We start from the raw sequence: 16,495 nt of genomic DNA on the forward strand, positions 1-16,495 counted from the left end.
GTTCACCAACCAATCCGTGTACGTAAGGTGCGTCTTTCAACCAGTAAAGAAACACATCACTGTGAAGTGGTAATGTGCAATCAAAGTCGGATTTATAACTATGGAGTCACCATAATAATAATAATAATAATAATAATAATAATAATAATAATAATAATAATAATATAATAAATAATATAATAATAATAATTACAGCATATCCACGAGTGAATGATGAAGAGCTTGGGCGAAGCTCCTGAAGCAATCGTGGTCTCGGGATCCGCTTCTCGTTGAGCCCGTTTCACAGCGGCGTCCTTGGCGTGCACCGTCTCAGGATCCGCCTGGCTGCCGCCAAGCGAGCGCCCGCCGCTGCGCATCGTCCATGCTCCACCAACGATCCGACACGTACGGCGACGATCCAGGAGAATGAGAGAGGCGCTCGCTCCCCGCGCATCCCCGCGCAGCCGCCAATCGGAGAGCAGCGGCACTTCCAGCGACATCTAGTGTCAATTCACACAAGCGCCATATTGCACACAATTCTATTTTACCAACGCCATCTAGAAAATGAGACGAGAAATGGTGACGACGACACAAACTATGTACAGCGCCATCTAGAATATCGTCCCTGAACTGCAGTTTGTATGTACTTCTATGAGACAGCGCCATCTATTGCATTATATGGGAGATACTGCCGTTTACGCCGGACAACGGAGACGGGACAAGGTTAGACTAAGAGGAGCTACACCTCTTATAATAATAATAATAATAATAATAATCAATCAATCAATCAATCAATCAATCATTTATTTAACGTGCCCAGGAACAACCGTGAGGTCTTTGTGCAGGCACACGCCAAAAAAATAAATAAAAATAAACAATACAATACAGACAGTCTTCAGAAATAAAAAGAGCAAAAACACGTAGACAAAGAGAAATGAACACAAAAGGGGAGGAGTAAAATAAGACAATATGAGAAATATTGAAGGGGAATAAAAAATTAGATTGCACATATACAACTATGCGGAAAGACGGAGAAGGGAAGACTTTGTACATTGTGCCATACTATGTCAAAACAGTGCAAAGCTCGGATAAAAACAATGATTGTGGACTATGAAAGACGTCAAGATCAAGAAAATTATTATTATAAAGACTTTGTATTCTGTGAACGGTAGAGTGTTGGAAGAAGCAGGCGGGTACATGAAACGGTCTGTTCTCTCTGGTTAACTTACGCGGAATTCGAAAATTAACACAATTGAGAAGTACAGGGCAGGATATGATACCGTGGACTAGCTTGTAGAGAAATAAGAGATCAGAACGATTTCGTCGGCAGTGAAGTGATGGCAGTGATAATGACTCAGGAGTACTTGAACGAGATGCAGAGTCATTTTTAGCAAAGCGATGATTATATATGCTGAGGAATTTTTTCTGGACTCGTTCAATGGTGTTACCGCTGGATTGAGCAATGCCATTCCATATCACGGACGCATACTCAAGTTGCGGAAGACATATTGCCGTGTACAATTTGTGTAGGGCCATGGGAGACCTGAATTCTCGAGATATTCTACAACACATCCGAGAGAACGAAGGCCCCGCATAGCAGCACGCTTAACGTGAGAAGAAAAGTTTAACGCGCTGTCAACAATAACACCAAGATCACTGATTTCATAAACCTTGCATAACGGCACAGAATTGACAAAGTATTGAAATGACACGCTAGACGTTTTGCGAGTGATAGACATGAATTTTGTCTTTGAGGTATTTAGAGAAAGGTTATTGCCGTTGCACCATTCGGAAAAAGAACACAAATCCGACTGCAGCAAGCGACAGTCGTAAACTGAATGAATTTCCTTAAATATCTGATGTCATCGGCATACAAGAGGAAAGAAGAATTACGGATGGCAAAAGAAACATCATTAACGTAAATTAAAAATAGGAATGGGCCTAATACCGACCCTTGAGGGACCCCACTAGTCACTTTATACAGAAGAGGTTTGGCCATTCACGGCAACATAACAAGATCTATGAGCAGATAGCTGTGCAAGAGATTCACAATCGACAAGTCAACGTCAAAGTTCGCAAGTTTAACCATAATCAGTGTGTGGCTGACTACGTCAAAAGCCTTGCTCAGGTCACAGTAGATTGCGTCACCTGTCCTCTCTGAGAAATAGGTGTGGAGATCGCGTCATGAAACTAGCAAGATTTGTGGTAGTGAGCGGCCAGCAAAAAACCATGTTGATTTGGAATCAATGAGTTTTTCACACTAAGAGACAATATTTTGTGAAGAGCCAGTTCGAAGATCTTTGATGTGGCACATAGTAGAGATCGGGCGATAATTAGAAACATCTGTCTTAGAGCCCGACTTAAACTGGGAAAACACGAGCAGTTTTCCACATGCTAGGAAATGTGGAAGTGTCCAGGCAGTTATTAAATATCGTAGTCAGTACTGGGACAAATATAGTACCATATGCTTTTAGTATGGCGGAGGGGATGCCATCTGGGCCACATGATAAGGGGTTTAGCGCTAATGCATTCGCTGATAGATTTTTCATCCAGCGACAAGACTGGATGAGCAATGCCTTGGGCTGTTGTCTGATATCAGTGCTGGAGTCTGAGGCCTTATAAACGGATGAGAAATGTGGTGGCAAAACAGTCAGCGACGGCATGCACTTCTACCCCATTTGAGTCTAGTATCTGAAGGACTCTCCGCTTTTGCTAGAGCGTTTACGTACATACTTCCAAAACTCAGCCGGCCTGTCAGAGGCGCTTTTTCTAAGAATTCAATGTACGAACTATGATCCCGTTTATATAGGCGTTTAGAGAGAGTTCGAAAAAAGCTGAACTCTTCCTTCCACTCGCTGGATGGAGAACATTTAGATTTCCTGTGTGCGTGATCTTTATGCTTCAGTGCACTGATAAGTTCAGATCAGAACCAGTGGGGTATTTACGTTGTTTAGTGTATCTGAGGAATAAAATTAAGCATGCTGCTCAGTACAAGCTCCGTAAACCGATCAACCTGGTCATCAACATTAGGTTTGTCAGTAACCTGTGTCCACTCAACGGTGGACAAGTGATGATAGAGGCCCGTGTAATCACCTCGCTTGAACGCAAATCTTGGAGATTTGTTTACGTAACTGCTGTAGCTCGTTGTTTCGGCTGATGCAGATAATCTTATGTTAAGTGGTGGGAATTTGTCCGGACGTACAAGAGAGATGTTGGAGCGGGAACTTCAAGGGGTTGATCGTTTGACACACACAGGTCTAAGACTTGCCACTGGAATTGACGACTGAATTATGTTGCACTAGGGAATTAAACGCCAGAAAGTCCAAGAGCAGGCTGCACTTTTTCTCTGTGAAATGATTGTAATGAGAAAAGGTAAGCGTGCTCCAGTCAATTCCAGGTGCATTGAAATCCCCAAGAACAATAATTCTGTGCCCACTATGAGAAGATATCACAAGTTCAATAGAAGACATGGCATCGTGAAACAAGGCAGGGGAAATGCTGGGCGGTAAATAGAAGCATCCAATCAACAATTTTTCACGGCGCTCAAGGTTGATTTCTAGCCAGATCGATTCTTCGATAGTTTCTCGGTCTTTCCGTCTAACGGATTTCAGTGAATTGTCAATGGCAATCAGCACGCCACCGCCTTTCTGTTTGGTTTCACTGAAATCTCGGTCACGGCGGTCACGGCGTGACCGCCGTGACCGCCGTGATAATAATAATAATGACCGCCGTGATAATAATAATAACGACAACAACATAGTGGCTGTAATAAAAGCATATTTGAAAACGTTCTCCCGCAACGGCTAAAACTCGAATTTCGTGGTCGTTGGCGGACACTGGAATTATGAACAAGCTTTACACTTTACGCTCACATCACTCGTAAGGTCTTCGCCCTCTTTAAATCACAGCACCAGGATCTTTGTGTGGTCTGCCTACATTGCAGTATGAAATGGCGGTGCAGAACAATGTCGCAGTCTGAGCTTTCGGATAGTCAAAGAGCCCAGCGAAATCTTTCCTGCCATCTCGGTTAGCTTTAAGACACTGTTGGTGGACGTGCTGTGGATTGAAAGACCCAAGGACTGGCAAGTTGTTCACAGCTGCAACTGCGCAACATTACCCGGATTTAAGAAAACAAGACACGACGCAGGCGTTAATTTTCAATTCCACGTTGCTTATCAACGATACCAATCACGTGGTCTTAAGCCCTCCGTGTATAGAAGGGACACCGGATGTAACATATTCATGGTATATATAACATTAGAATATGCGCAAATTTTTAAAATATCCCGCGCGCAAATGACAGAAGTTGTAGGACGCTTAAGATTCATATTTAAAGGGACCCTGAAATGGCTTTTTTTAATATTTGTTCAGGGTTTAGGACAGAGCATCATGAAATCATTCGCGCCATAAATTAATTTAAGCCTTGTATCATGGCAGCTATGAGCAATTATATGATACCCTCCTTCTCACCTCTGCCTAGCCTCCTCAACTTGTCGAACGCTCCGCCGTCGCTGACAGCGGCAACGCAGCCAACGTGTTGAGTTGCGCTACCCTCTCTATGGCCTCCGCAATGAACACCACCAGTGCGTCTGGCGAGCTGTCGGGCAAAGGCAACGAAGTGCTCGCAGTGGTTATCCACTCCGCCAGGTGCCGCAACACTACCAGTCGTTCTTATTTTAATTTTCTGTACGCCTACAATCTGCAAATGCCAAGCATGCGGACAAACAAAAAATGTTGCAGTGGCTTAGCTCGGCTATGCCAGGATAACGTAGCGTTAGCAAAGGTTCAGCTGATTATTCTTAGCTTACCTGATTGTCTAGGATTAGCATAATTATCATGGTTACTGCTGCTCCAATAACACCCACGGTATATGTATTATGTGGCACATGTATATTGATTTTGCCAGGCAACTACTTCGGGATCCTATGAGTTAAGCTTCTCCGCTCATCTGCATCGTTGAGCAGCATTTGCGCTCTCCTTCTCCATGACTATATCACGCTGGCAAACGCTAGTCAGAGGCGCTATCAGGCGGCTCCAGCGCAGTGTCATACGGCGACACAGCGAAGGCAAATAGCTGCGCGCGCGCCGGCGCCAATATGTCTGCCACGACTACGACGTCACTCCTATGGAAAGCGCAGACCGGCGGCGGAGTGCGCGGAGGTGTCGGCTCCGGTGCGTGACATCATTGATCCTCGCGCATGCGCAGCACGGCTCTTGAGGAGGCACGCGAAACTGGCTAGGCTAGGTCAGTGTAGCTAACGCTACAAAAGTGTTTAAGAACGATTACCGATAAGCGTAAACTCTGGCAATGGGGTTGTGTCTTCAGGGGTGAACCTACAGACACAGACGCGTAGATGTTGGCGTTGATCGGATAGCCGTTGCTCGTCGCTCACTGCAGCGACTAGCTGAAACGACTCTGCTCGCCAGTCGCCTTACATGCATTACACGATGTCACAGCTTTACAAGTCGCCAATCCCTAGATTTGCAGCACACAACACAGCTAGGGAAATTGATGATGTTCAAGAAAAGACACCTCGAGATAAACACTGTCGCGGAGCTCACGTCAACACGGAGCACGTTGTAACATAGGCAGACTACGTTCGATTGCCGCCGCAGGTTCACTGACATGGGCTGGACATATAAAATCATATTGGTCATCAGTGCTGCGTATTGTGGAAAAATCCTGCGTAGAATGGAAGCGAGAAGTTGAAAACTCGTTTGTCTGCGCAGCTGCGATCTGTAGCGGTTCGCATGTTTAGAGTCGTGTAATACATTACACAGTTGGTGCAGAAAACCTAAGTTGGTCTGCAAGTGATCGTCAGGACTTGCTTTAGCGGTTCAGTGCGTTTATACAAAATCGTCGAAACAGTACAGGACGACCTTGATCCGGTTAAGTGATCCACTACCGCGATGCGATCGTGAACTTACTTTGGTCCTTTTCAAAACTGTTCAAAAGGGAGTGTTAGTTTGAGTTTGGGGAATGGTATGGGTGAGCTTGACTGGGGCAATATCGTTGTTCCCATTAGGATGTCCACCAATTGGAATTCAGATTATAAATCATTCCTTAAACTGAGGAACCTCTGCTCATTCGCGATTTCCGCTAACATAAACGACGACTTTCTCGGCCGTTTTCTTCAGCGCCTTTCAATAGTACCTCCGCCGATACGCATTGCCTGGCGATCAAAAGCGCAGCGTTATCGGAGGAGTAAAAGAACGGTCGAGTACTTGCCATGGCTACGCGATAGCTGTTCGGGCTAATCCAGGCACGCAGATAAACCATCCGACCACGGTCTCCGCATGTAGACACTCGCAGGTGCTTCTCCCGGGACCTTGCAGAGGGGCGGTGCACTTGTAATTACCTGTTGCCATGCCTCCAGAGATTCATTCGTATGCTGTGTTTGGATTCTCCGAAAACCTCGACTGGAGTACCCTGCACTTCGTCAAACCCATTGATGACATCCGAGTGTGCAGTGCTTGCAGAGTCGTGGCTAGAAAGGCTGCCTTTCTACCCTGTCGCCATGTTCTACGCGAGCCTTGCTACGAGCAGTGGAAGCCAAGGGTGAAAGTGTGCTTCCTCGATGGCGACCTGTGTCCAGAAAGTGAAGTCCATTGGAGGGTGTTTCCAGTGGAGAGAATGATGAAATCTGAGGTATGATGCTGATGATTAGTGTATTTCTGTGGTGCTTGGGCCAGGATTGGTCAAATAGCGCCATGTCTATTCATGTGGTGTTAGCGATGACCAATGATCATGAAAGGATGTGTCATGGCTCTAAAGATGCCTAAGATCATGCGCTATATAAAAGCGTAAAAGATATCTATAGAGTATAAAACTATGGCAGCGAGACGTGATGGGCTTGTGGGAAGAATGACCAGTTAGCATAATTTGTACAAGTCTGAGGTAGGAGGCGCCTTACGCATACTTCTCTATGAGTACTTCTCTTGGTGTTCTTACTCGGCGGTAACATAAAAAGAGAGCCATCCGAAGGAAAGATGGGAAGGTCAATATGAGGCGACCTCCAGTCGGCTACCTTGCACATGGGAAGCGTAAAAAAGTACTATCGTGAGCAATATGGGCGGGAACACTCGAGTGCGTTGCAAATAGCTTAAAACACTAATTGATACCTCTGATGGCGCCGCGAAAAATATAGTAGAAAGGGTGCAGCTTCTCCGCGAACTACTGTCACGGCCAACAGGCGTCTGTTTTTACGCCACGCTTGATATATGACTAGGAAAAGAGCTTGATGTTGTACCGCGCCGCGTCTTGTAGGGATCACACGCAGCAAAAGCAGCACCGTTTTTTTTAAATCCTATTTGCTGTATCTTGATAGTGTGTGGGCACACAAGCGATCAAAGGAGCGGTTTCTTGCGTGGACCTATATATAGCACACCGCCGCGCTCTGCGTGGGGTAACCGTCTTATCACTGCGAGCGGCTGGTGACACGCAATCAGCTGCCGTTTTGTATCAGCGATAGCGAGGCGGGAGTGTCAAGAGCTAGCGGGATCGCGTCGCCCTTCCCTCTTTGTTTCTGACAGCGGGCGCCGCGAATCACCCAGAGTCGGGTTTGAGGCAATTTGTCAAGCCCTCCAGTGTTCCTACTCATATTGCTCACGGTAGCACAGTTTCTGCACTATCAAAAATACTGACATGTAGCCTCGACACGATACAGGAATGCTTGAATATTATAAGGCGAAAGCCTTAGATGCCTCATAAAAAGCGAAACGTGACCGTCGGTTGCGTCAACACAAAAGGTGCAACAATGATCTTCGTGCGATGACGTCATCTTGACGTCACAGGGTGCCAAATTAAGTGCCGTCACTCTGACGTCGACATAACCTGGCGTCACATGATGAGGTCATCAGATGAAATCGTTGCTTGGCCAAAGGTGGGCCGATCGCGCATGCACTTTGAAAACACGGTGAGTGCACAAAGGTTTCGGGGAGAGGGGGGATGAATACAATCAACTTAGAGGAAAGAAAAAAAAAGCAGTTGGCTTTTGCCTTCGAATCGTCATGATGGACTGTGTGACTTTGCTATACCGGTCGACACACACCTCGAGTGTCCCGGTCGTCACTTTTTTTAGAGCAGTCTATAGCGCCTATCCGGGGTCAACTTTAGCCATATGCAGTCATTCCCAGCATTTTATGAACGCCTGATGCATTGCAGACAGGGGCACATCAGCGGCAGTAAAAGGCGACGCGGGAAGGTGTACGTAAAGAAAAAAAAAACCGCAGTAACTGTTTCACATGAGCAGGGGAATAAATAGGAAGATGGGTCCTCATTGATTTTTTACGGCACCAGTCTTCGGTGCGAGATACATAGATAGAGAAGAGTCCCACTTGTTTCGCCAGTATCACTCACGGAGTGGACAGGGGAGGGACGCGACAATCATCGATATCGCTAGGAGAGAACAGTAAACTAATAAATTTCTATATTTCCGTCACGGCAAAACAACGTCAGGCTTGCTTCAAGAGCGCTGAGAGGACTAGTGGACATGCAAAAAATACGAAAACACGCAGACAGGCTGCAAATTTGCGATAAAGATTAGAACTGCGAGTAGCTTGGTAGCATGAGAGACCGCTAGTGAATGTAGAAGTTTGAAGCTGTGTATTAAGTGGGCGCGAATGGTTCGCTTTCGAGTCATTGTCGAAAAGAGTAATCGAAAAATCATGAAGCATTCGTGTGTTAAGGTTGACCAAGGATCCCGCTGCAGCTCTGTCAATATTCGCTAAGAAAGCTTTCCCTATAATTCTCCTATAGTGGTGACTATGCAAGATCCATAATATACTCACCTGCCTAACTTATCATCTTCATTAATAGCTCTTTTGCTCGCCTGTCACCCTTCCCCAGTGTAGAGTAGCAGCCAGAGCAAACTGTAGCTCAGGCCGACCTCTCTGCCTTTCTGTATATAGAGTCTCTGTCTCTCTCAAACTTATGGTCTTTCCTGGCGCTATCAAGCACTTTGAATAAATCTGTCCTACCTTAAAATTTAGTACATTCTCAATGAGAAAAATGGTCATGTTTTAATAGTGATAACCAAAGCGAAAGAATTTGAGAACCTCGGTTGTCATAATTCGGCTAAATTAGGTGAACATGAATTACTAGCTAGCTTTAAAAGCCAGTCAAACAGACTTTCAGCGGCTGGCTATTCTTTGCATCTAGAAACCTCAGTTGTCGACATCTTGCTGAGAAACTTCGTCATTCGCCAATTGAAGAGAGGGCTTGTGCGGATACACCTTACAAGGCAGCTCTCCTACAGAGGTACCAGATTACCACAAGGTATCTCATACTCTAAAGAAGTGTAGCACAACGATCTAAATTAAAATGAGTTTTTTGGAGCCTAGGAATCATATTTGATGAGAATGTATGCTTTAATAAGCAAGTACAGAATTTATGCTCGAATGTTGCCTATGGCTGCTTTTGTGCATAAAAGCTCGACAAGACTTCCTACAAGCTATACTTCGTACATTCTGGTTTTCATTATGTCACTATCGCATAAGTTACTGTCTGGAATCATGGCACGGGACGTACAAATGCTAGGTAAACACTGTTGATTGACATTACAACGTGTCATAAGCCAAGACGAAGCAACAGTAAATATTTTCCGACCATAACGCGTTCTTTCAGCTCCCATGTTGCTCGACTACAAAATTACTCATTCAATGAATAACATAGCTAAGTAAAACACACCTCTCCATGTTGATCTTTTTTCCATTCCAATGCGCAACACGCGACATGCTTCAAACGGTAGCTTTAATCTGCCCAAATCTCATAGCGTTTATGGCGAAAGACAGATAGAATTTAGTGGAACTAAGATGTAGAACCGGGTCCTTCTTGAGATTAAAGTAAACGTAATTCCATCCTAGCATGCAAGTAATTTTCTCTGTCAATTAAAAACATGTGAACATATCTGTACATTAATTGCAACAACTTGTTGGAGTTGATGCTTAGTGTTATCTTTTTCTGATAAGATCTACAAGTACAGGTACTTGTAAACCGGTATACGTTTACTCTTGTAATGGCCATTACAAGAGTAAACGTATAAAGGTTGTGCATGAATGCATAGATCTTTTCTTTTTATTTCCTCTCCTCTTAGCTTACCTGTATATACTTAGTTGCATAATGTATTGGACTGGCCACAAGCCACATTAGCCCATCGGTCCAAATAATCCCTGTATATGCAATTTTTTTCATGAAAATAAAGCTGCATTGATTTCCTTATTGACTAATTGATCGAGAAAAATCCAATAATATAATAATAATAATAATAATAATAATAATAATAATAATAATAATAATAATAATAATAATAATAATAATAATAATAATAATAATTGTCGGGAAAAGAATTCTAGAACTCTGCTATTGCAAGGACATCGAGAAATGACGAAATGACAGTGAAAAGTAACTAAAAAAATCACCTTCGCTCTCTGCACTAGCAATGGCATTTACAGGATCAGCCGTTCTAGTGGGAAGGAGTACATCGTTCCGATAAGCACTTCTAATAATGATAGACTTAGAGAACAGAATAACAACGTCAAAAATGTACGTAATGGGTCGCTCCCGATTGCTTGTAAATCCTGCGGTTGTGAGCCCTTCTAATTTCATGTCTTTTTCTCAAAATGATTGCCAACTTTCATGTTTTTTATCAATTAACAGGTCAGCTGCTGGAACAGAGCGAACGGGTGCGAGACCATCACTGATGTGTCAAGGATAGCGGATCACTTTCACCGGGACTGCGAGTACCACACCACATGCTGCCCAGAGTGTTCGTCGACAGTGCTTAGGCGAGACATCATCGCGCACCTTGAATCACACTGCGTCAAGCACGTTTTGAATAGAGAGTCCAGTACCCCACCTAGGGAAGGAGTCTTCAAGGAGGTTGAAGACATTCGGGAAGGACTTCGCTGTTTAGAATGGACATTTAGAAACGCATCCCCGAACACTGCGTGTCTGCTGTCAAGTCCTCCCAGCATTACTGCAAACGACGAAGCAAATCTCCAACCCCTTTTGAAGATGGAAGTTGAAGTCAAGCAGATATCACAGATGATGGAGCAGGCATCCAGTGCGATGGAAGAGAGAAGTCAAACACGCTTGGATCAGATAGCAGCTTTGAAGGCCTTCGGTGCATGTCTCAGCGCTGAGTTGGATGAAATGAAAAGGGCTGCAGTTGAGTGGGCGTCTTGCGAAACCACCGCAGCCCATTGTGTAAGGACGGAGAGGGAGGAACATGTCGAGAACTTGCAGCTGTTACAGAGGGATCTACGAAGTGTGTCAAGCAAACTGGAACAACTGAACAGATACTGAAGCCCTTATAGCGAAGAGCGTGATCGTAAAAGACTTGTCAGAGGCCCTAAGATGCCACGTCTCCATTGGACGGGTGGAAGTCCCTGGCGGAGGGTTTGCAGTTGGTGCGACCGCACACGTCTTCGAAAATGTACTGAAACTTCCCATTGAAGTCGTGTGGTCCGTCAATAACTGGTCCAAACTCACACACGCGATTAAAGCGTATGAGTTCTTGCTGTGCTACACAGATATCGCTGTTGACAATCGATACAGAATACGCCTGAGCATGAAAGTTCATACCGGAAGATGGTTCGAATTTCAGGCACAAGTGTACGAGACAAATGGCACTACTCTCGCAGCATCACCTAAGAAGATGAAGTTGAACTTCCTCAATGCAAGAGCTTGCTGTGTGGAACGCGAGATTAACGCCAGTGATGCTGGGCTAGGAGACCAAAGATCGTGGGAATTTTTGTCAGGTGATTGTGGTGCTGAGGATCTGGAAGCCAGCGGAAGCATACGGCATGACAAGCTAAACTTGGGCTTCACATTTTTCTATTAGTCGCTAAACTGCGCAACTCGAGATGATGAAGGTAGGGTATTAGAGAGTGTTGAACGCAATGAAGCAATTCTGTGATAACAGCTTCAAAATCCTGATGCCCCTTGTGCTTTGCTGATTGTGCCATAGAATTCGCAACAGATTTATTGAAACTGCGGTTCGTTACTATTCGGTGACATTGAATACCGCTGCCTACGTTGAAGCGGCTTGTCTTTTTTGGGAGAAGACCAGCGTGTTTATTCATTTGTGCTCCATTCACTTACTGTTTCTTCCAGGCTACTTTGTTAGCGTTCCTGCGTTTCTCATATTTCTTTTTAATTACGTTCCTTTACCATCGAGAAGCTGCAGCCATCAATACCAGAAACCGGTATAAGCCTCCCCATGCGATTATTTCCAATAAAAGATTTGTGTGCACTGCCTACGGACCGTCGCCGTAGTCCTTCAGCAGACTCAGGACAGGGCAGTCAACTCTGCGGCATCTTATTTGCACAAGCGTTGAGTTACGGCTCGGTGATTATAGAGCGCGGTCTAGGATCAAATTTGAAGCAGGCTGAGTGGATGGGCTCTGCGCTGTCTCCTATACTGTTTGCGTTACCCTGGAACCACTCTCATGGTAACTGCATAATATTCCAATCATGTTCTTTATGTGTGCTGACAGTGTGACAGCGTGGTCGCAATATTCCCGTCCGATTGTCAGGAGAGAGGATTTCCGACTGCTTTACCACAACGCTTATCTGGTGCGTTGGCTGTGACTCGAGACTCACGGCCATCAATACATTAATACAAAGTTCTTGTTCAATACAAATCGACAAAGCAATGCCACCCAGTATACAAACACGTATAAAACTGAACTTGAGTGTCCAATTCCTACAAAGCGCTTCTGAGAGACGCCTGCTCGAATCATAAAACACTGTTGACCTGCACGATCCTCGAGAATCTGCATATATAACGTTTTTCTTTGAAAATGAATCTTACTTGGAAGTAGCACTCTGTGTGGCTGGTATCCTTTCGCTGCCTGTTGCATACTACGCTTTAGCGCTCTCAGAATGTCAACACATCGACTAGGTTTGATCCGGACCTTAGTATGGGAATGACAGACTCGGGCTTTGGAATGCTAGGAGGTTCACTGCTTCTGAACGCAAGAATACTGCTGGAAAGACCAGTGACAGTTGTTTCAGCACAGCAGACATCAACGCTGGGTTTAAGCCGCAAATATTTTTTACCGGAAAAAGATGCTTAGAGCCTCTGGAAATCTCGAATTGTTGTAATATTATGATGTGTTGTCGCTGCTTCGTAAAGCTGATTTCGGCTGCATTTTCGACCAAGAAAGTATATAGGCTTTATAACGACTGTATTTTTAACAGCAAAGCTTTTTTAGCCCGCCGTAGTTGTAGTTGTAGCTCTGTACTCCCGTTTGCCATAAAGTATTTATCTGATAGAGACACATTGTTAATTACCAAGTGCGTCGTCGCTCAGGGCATGGTTTGTACGCTTTGCAGAAAACCAAGTCCAAGTTCTTAGTGTTGTTACACGTGGAGGATGAGATATCGCAGAGCCGTTTTTTGCGCCTGCGAGGAGCAGCGGCAGCACGGTTAGTCATCACAAAAAGACTGCTGAAGCGTAATTTCAGGTCGTTCATCTATACGCGGTGGGTGGTGGTTACGTCAGAGGCTCTCGGTTGCATGTCCTGCTGACGTCACATCACGTGACGATGCATTATGACGTGATCACGTGACATCGTAGCTTGGTCAGAAATGGGACGATCCCAGAGGCACGCCAGGTGCAGAAAGCTTGCGCGCCTACCATCTCTGTCACAGTGCGAAACCACGCTAGTTGCAGAAAGCTTTCGGCGGCGGGTGAATCAATACAATCGACTGAAAATAAAAGGAAAAAGGATATGGCTTTGGCTTTCGAGTTATCTTAGGCGAATGCATTAAAAACCTTGTGAGGTTTTTTTTTTCTTTTTTTTTTGTTCTTGACAATCGCGAGCCTACACTCTAAATGCCGTAAATTATAATTATGTAACTTTTCGGCGTGAGTAATTTTAGAGATGAAGGTTCCGAGTTGTTTACTATCATGTTCTGCCTATTTTTGTCGTGTCCAAAGTTTACGACAACCAAAATACGAATAAACTATTGATTGCCGTCACAAGTTGCGCCATGTAACCTTTGCGCAGTAAATTATGATGAGCAACGTGGTGAACTACGCTTATACTATCCACGAGCTGTGCATATGGAGCGGGCGTTTGTTGCTCGAAGTGCCGAAATATGCATATTTCAGCGGCAGCGCGGGTGTGGTTGCTCGCAAGACGGATTCTAATATACCACATATTCTGAAACCTGACCGGTCGCGTCGGATCGGTACTCTCGTTTTCGGCTACAATCATACGGAGACCTAACCGCTTTGAAAGTCTGATTTATTTTGTTTCGAAGAAAGCTGCGACATGCAATGCAATTATAGTATTTTGTGGCTCGATATTGTAAAGCACAGCTCGATTATTTCGTCCCTAAGTGATTTGTACACATGTGCTACATTCAGCATCCCCTCACTCCGGCACCAGATGATTCGCGAATAAATGTCAAATGAAAAATCATTTAAATCACAAGCAATTACGCGGCTTACTGTGATAGGTCTTTGGGCCACCCACCTAATGTATAGGTCAAATCTGCGATAAACACTCGCACTTAATGTTCGAAATACAGACAAGTGGAGAAGGACAGCATCCGAGAGGGCAGCAGCGGTCGTAACCGGAACAACACGCTGCCGACCGCACAACTTCATGCGCAATTTTGTGGCATTGCCCCTGCATTTCCAATATATCAGCAGCGCTAGGCAGTGGGAAGAAAAGTTAAGGTGAGAACGGCGGGTACAGTCAAGGAACGAGAAATTGTACAAAGAGCCATCAAACTATCAGACAACGGCCGGTCCGTTATGCGCGAGACGCGCGTCAGCAAATAAACGCTGATGGTTCACTCGCGTAAAAAACACAAAGGTTGAAAGCATGGGCACGGCCGCTACATAAAAAAAACACCTGTTTTTTTTTTTTATGTAGCGGCCGTGACATGGGGGAAAGTAGAACTACGGCTGTGAGAGTGGCTTACCCTGCCTGCTTGCATCTTGGCTGCATTGCACGCCGGAAGGCGCCACATGGCGTAAAGGCGCCAGAGCGCCTGCTGAGCACCTTTATAGTTCGAACCATTCAGACCGCTCGCATTAGCCACGCTGTTTTCTGGCGGCGTTGCTAAATTGCTTGGTTCGCCATTTGGCAGAGCGCGACCCCTGGCAACACCAACATGGTTGAAAGAGAGATGATGGTCTCCTCTTTACAACATTGTTCTTCAGTCATACCAGTTGCGCAACTGCGTTCCGAAACTGGGAGATGCCCATGGCTGATTCTGGGGGGGGGGGGGGGCTGCAGATTGTCGCACCATCTGGGAGCAGCAATGCAAAACACCAGATCACCGCGGCGCCGCCCCTATATGCGCTCCTCGCAAGCTGTTCAACGCCGCACACAACGCTGGCGTCGTCTGAAGCGTTTATTAGTTTGTTTTTTGGCCAACAATCAGCACCCCCCCCGCTATTTCGGACAATGGCGAGTCCGAAGTTCGTTACATGGGATCTATGGGGAGTTCCGCAACTCGTGTGATTGAAGAAGTCAGCTTTTCGTGACCGTGCGAGAGAAAGAATGGTTACCTTTAGCAGAAGCCTCATGTGCGGTGAAATCCTCAAATGCTCACCGCCAGAGAAATCCCTTGAGTAGGAACTTAGAGGATGATTGTTTTGCCTTTAAGAGCACAAAGCGATAGCGTAACCGGACCCCGGTTACGCTATCGGCCTGTGCTATTAGGCCTGTGCGCTTTGTAATTGGTGGGCCTTTAAACCAACCACTCGTTGCCCAATTGAGACGTGTTGACGCCCGGTACAATCCTACGCTTCTGCCACGCAGTATTACAGACCTAAAGCGTTTATTAGGTCTCGAACCTAATAAACCCTCGAACTGCATGACATTTTCGAACTGCATGATATTTTCAAACGCGCGTGCTTCTGTGGTAGAACACCTGCTTGCCACGCAGAAGCCCTGTGTTCGATTCACATTCGATCCGAATATTTTTATTATATATTCATTTGCATATATCTCGTATCTTCGCTAACTGGAAACGCAGATTTTCCGCTCACAATCAACGACGCCGCGACCCACACTGGAATTTCGGCGAAACGAGCTCTTTAACGCTCTCGCGTTAATGAGGAGCAGTCTACCACCTGGTGTTTATTATAGACCGGCACTAGGACTTTAATCCATAACCTCTTTCCTTTGCCCACCCCTTGCTATACAATACTATACGTGGCTGTGCGTGCTTTCTCTCTTTTTCTATCTTTCTTGTGTCCCCTTCTTTCTCTCAGGTTTTCTATTTCTCCTTCTTTCTACGCATTTCTTTCTCTCTCTCTCTCTCTCACTCTCTATACACGTTCTCTCCTCCTCCTTTCCCTCCTCCTCACCCTCACAACTATCCTCCTAAACCTCACCTCCCTTTCCCACCTTCCTGCTATACTATAGTATAAAATGCTAAGCTATGCTCTGCTAGCGTGGCTGGATGGCCGAGTGGGTACGACCCTCGCCTTCGGATCGTGGGCACGCGATAAAGCGCGTGCCGGTTCATGATGATGAAAATTTTCTA

At 45.4% G+C, this 16,495-nt stretch overlaps 1 protein-coding gene across 1 annotated transcript; it reads left to right on the forward strand.

Moving 5' to 3' along the window:
• The first annotated feature begins 6,064 nt into the window (after positions 1–6,064).
• Positions 6,065–12,232, forward strand: LOC119376259 (uncharacterized). The gene is made up of 2 exons (XM_037646166.2): positions 6,065–6,628; positions 10,637–12,232. The coding sequence occupies exons 1-2, from the start codon at positions 6,347–6,349 to the stop codon at positions 11,282–11,284; spliced, it is 930 nt and encodes a 309-aa protein (XP_037502094.1). The 5' UTR covers positions 6,065–6,346; the 3' UTR covers positions 11,285–12,232.
• The last annotated feature ends 4,263 nt before the right edge of the window (positions 12,233–16,495 follow it).

This window comes from Rhipicephalus sanguineus, unplaced genomic scaffold (genome assembly GCF_013339695.2).
Source record: "Rhipicephalus sanguineus isolate Rsan-2018 unplaced genomic scaffold, BIME_Rsan_1.4 Seq1138, whole genome shotgun sequence".
Lineage (NCBI taxonomy): Eukaryota > Metazoa > Arthropoda > Arachnida > Ixodida > Ixodidae > Rhipicephalus > Rhipicephalus sanguineus.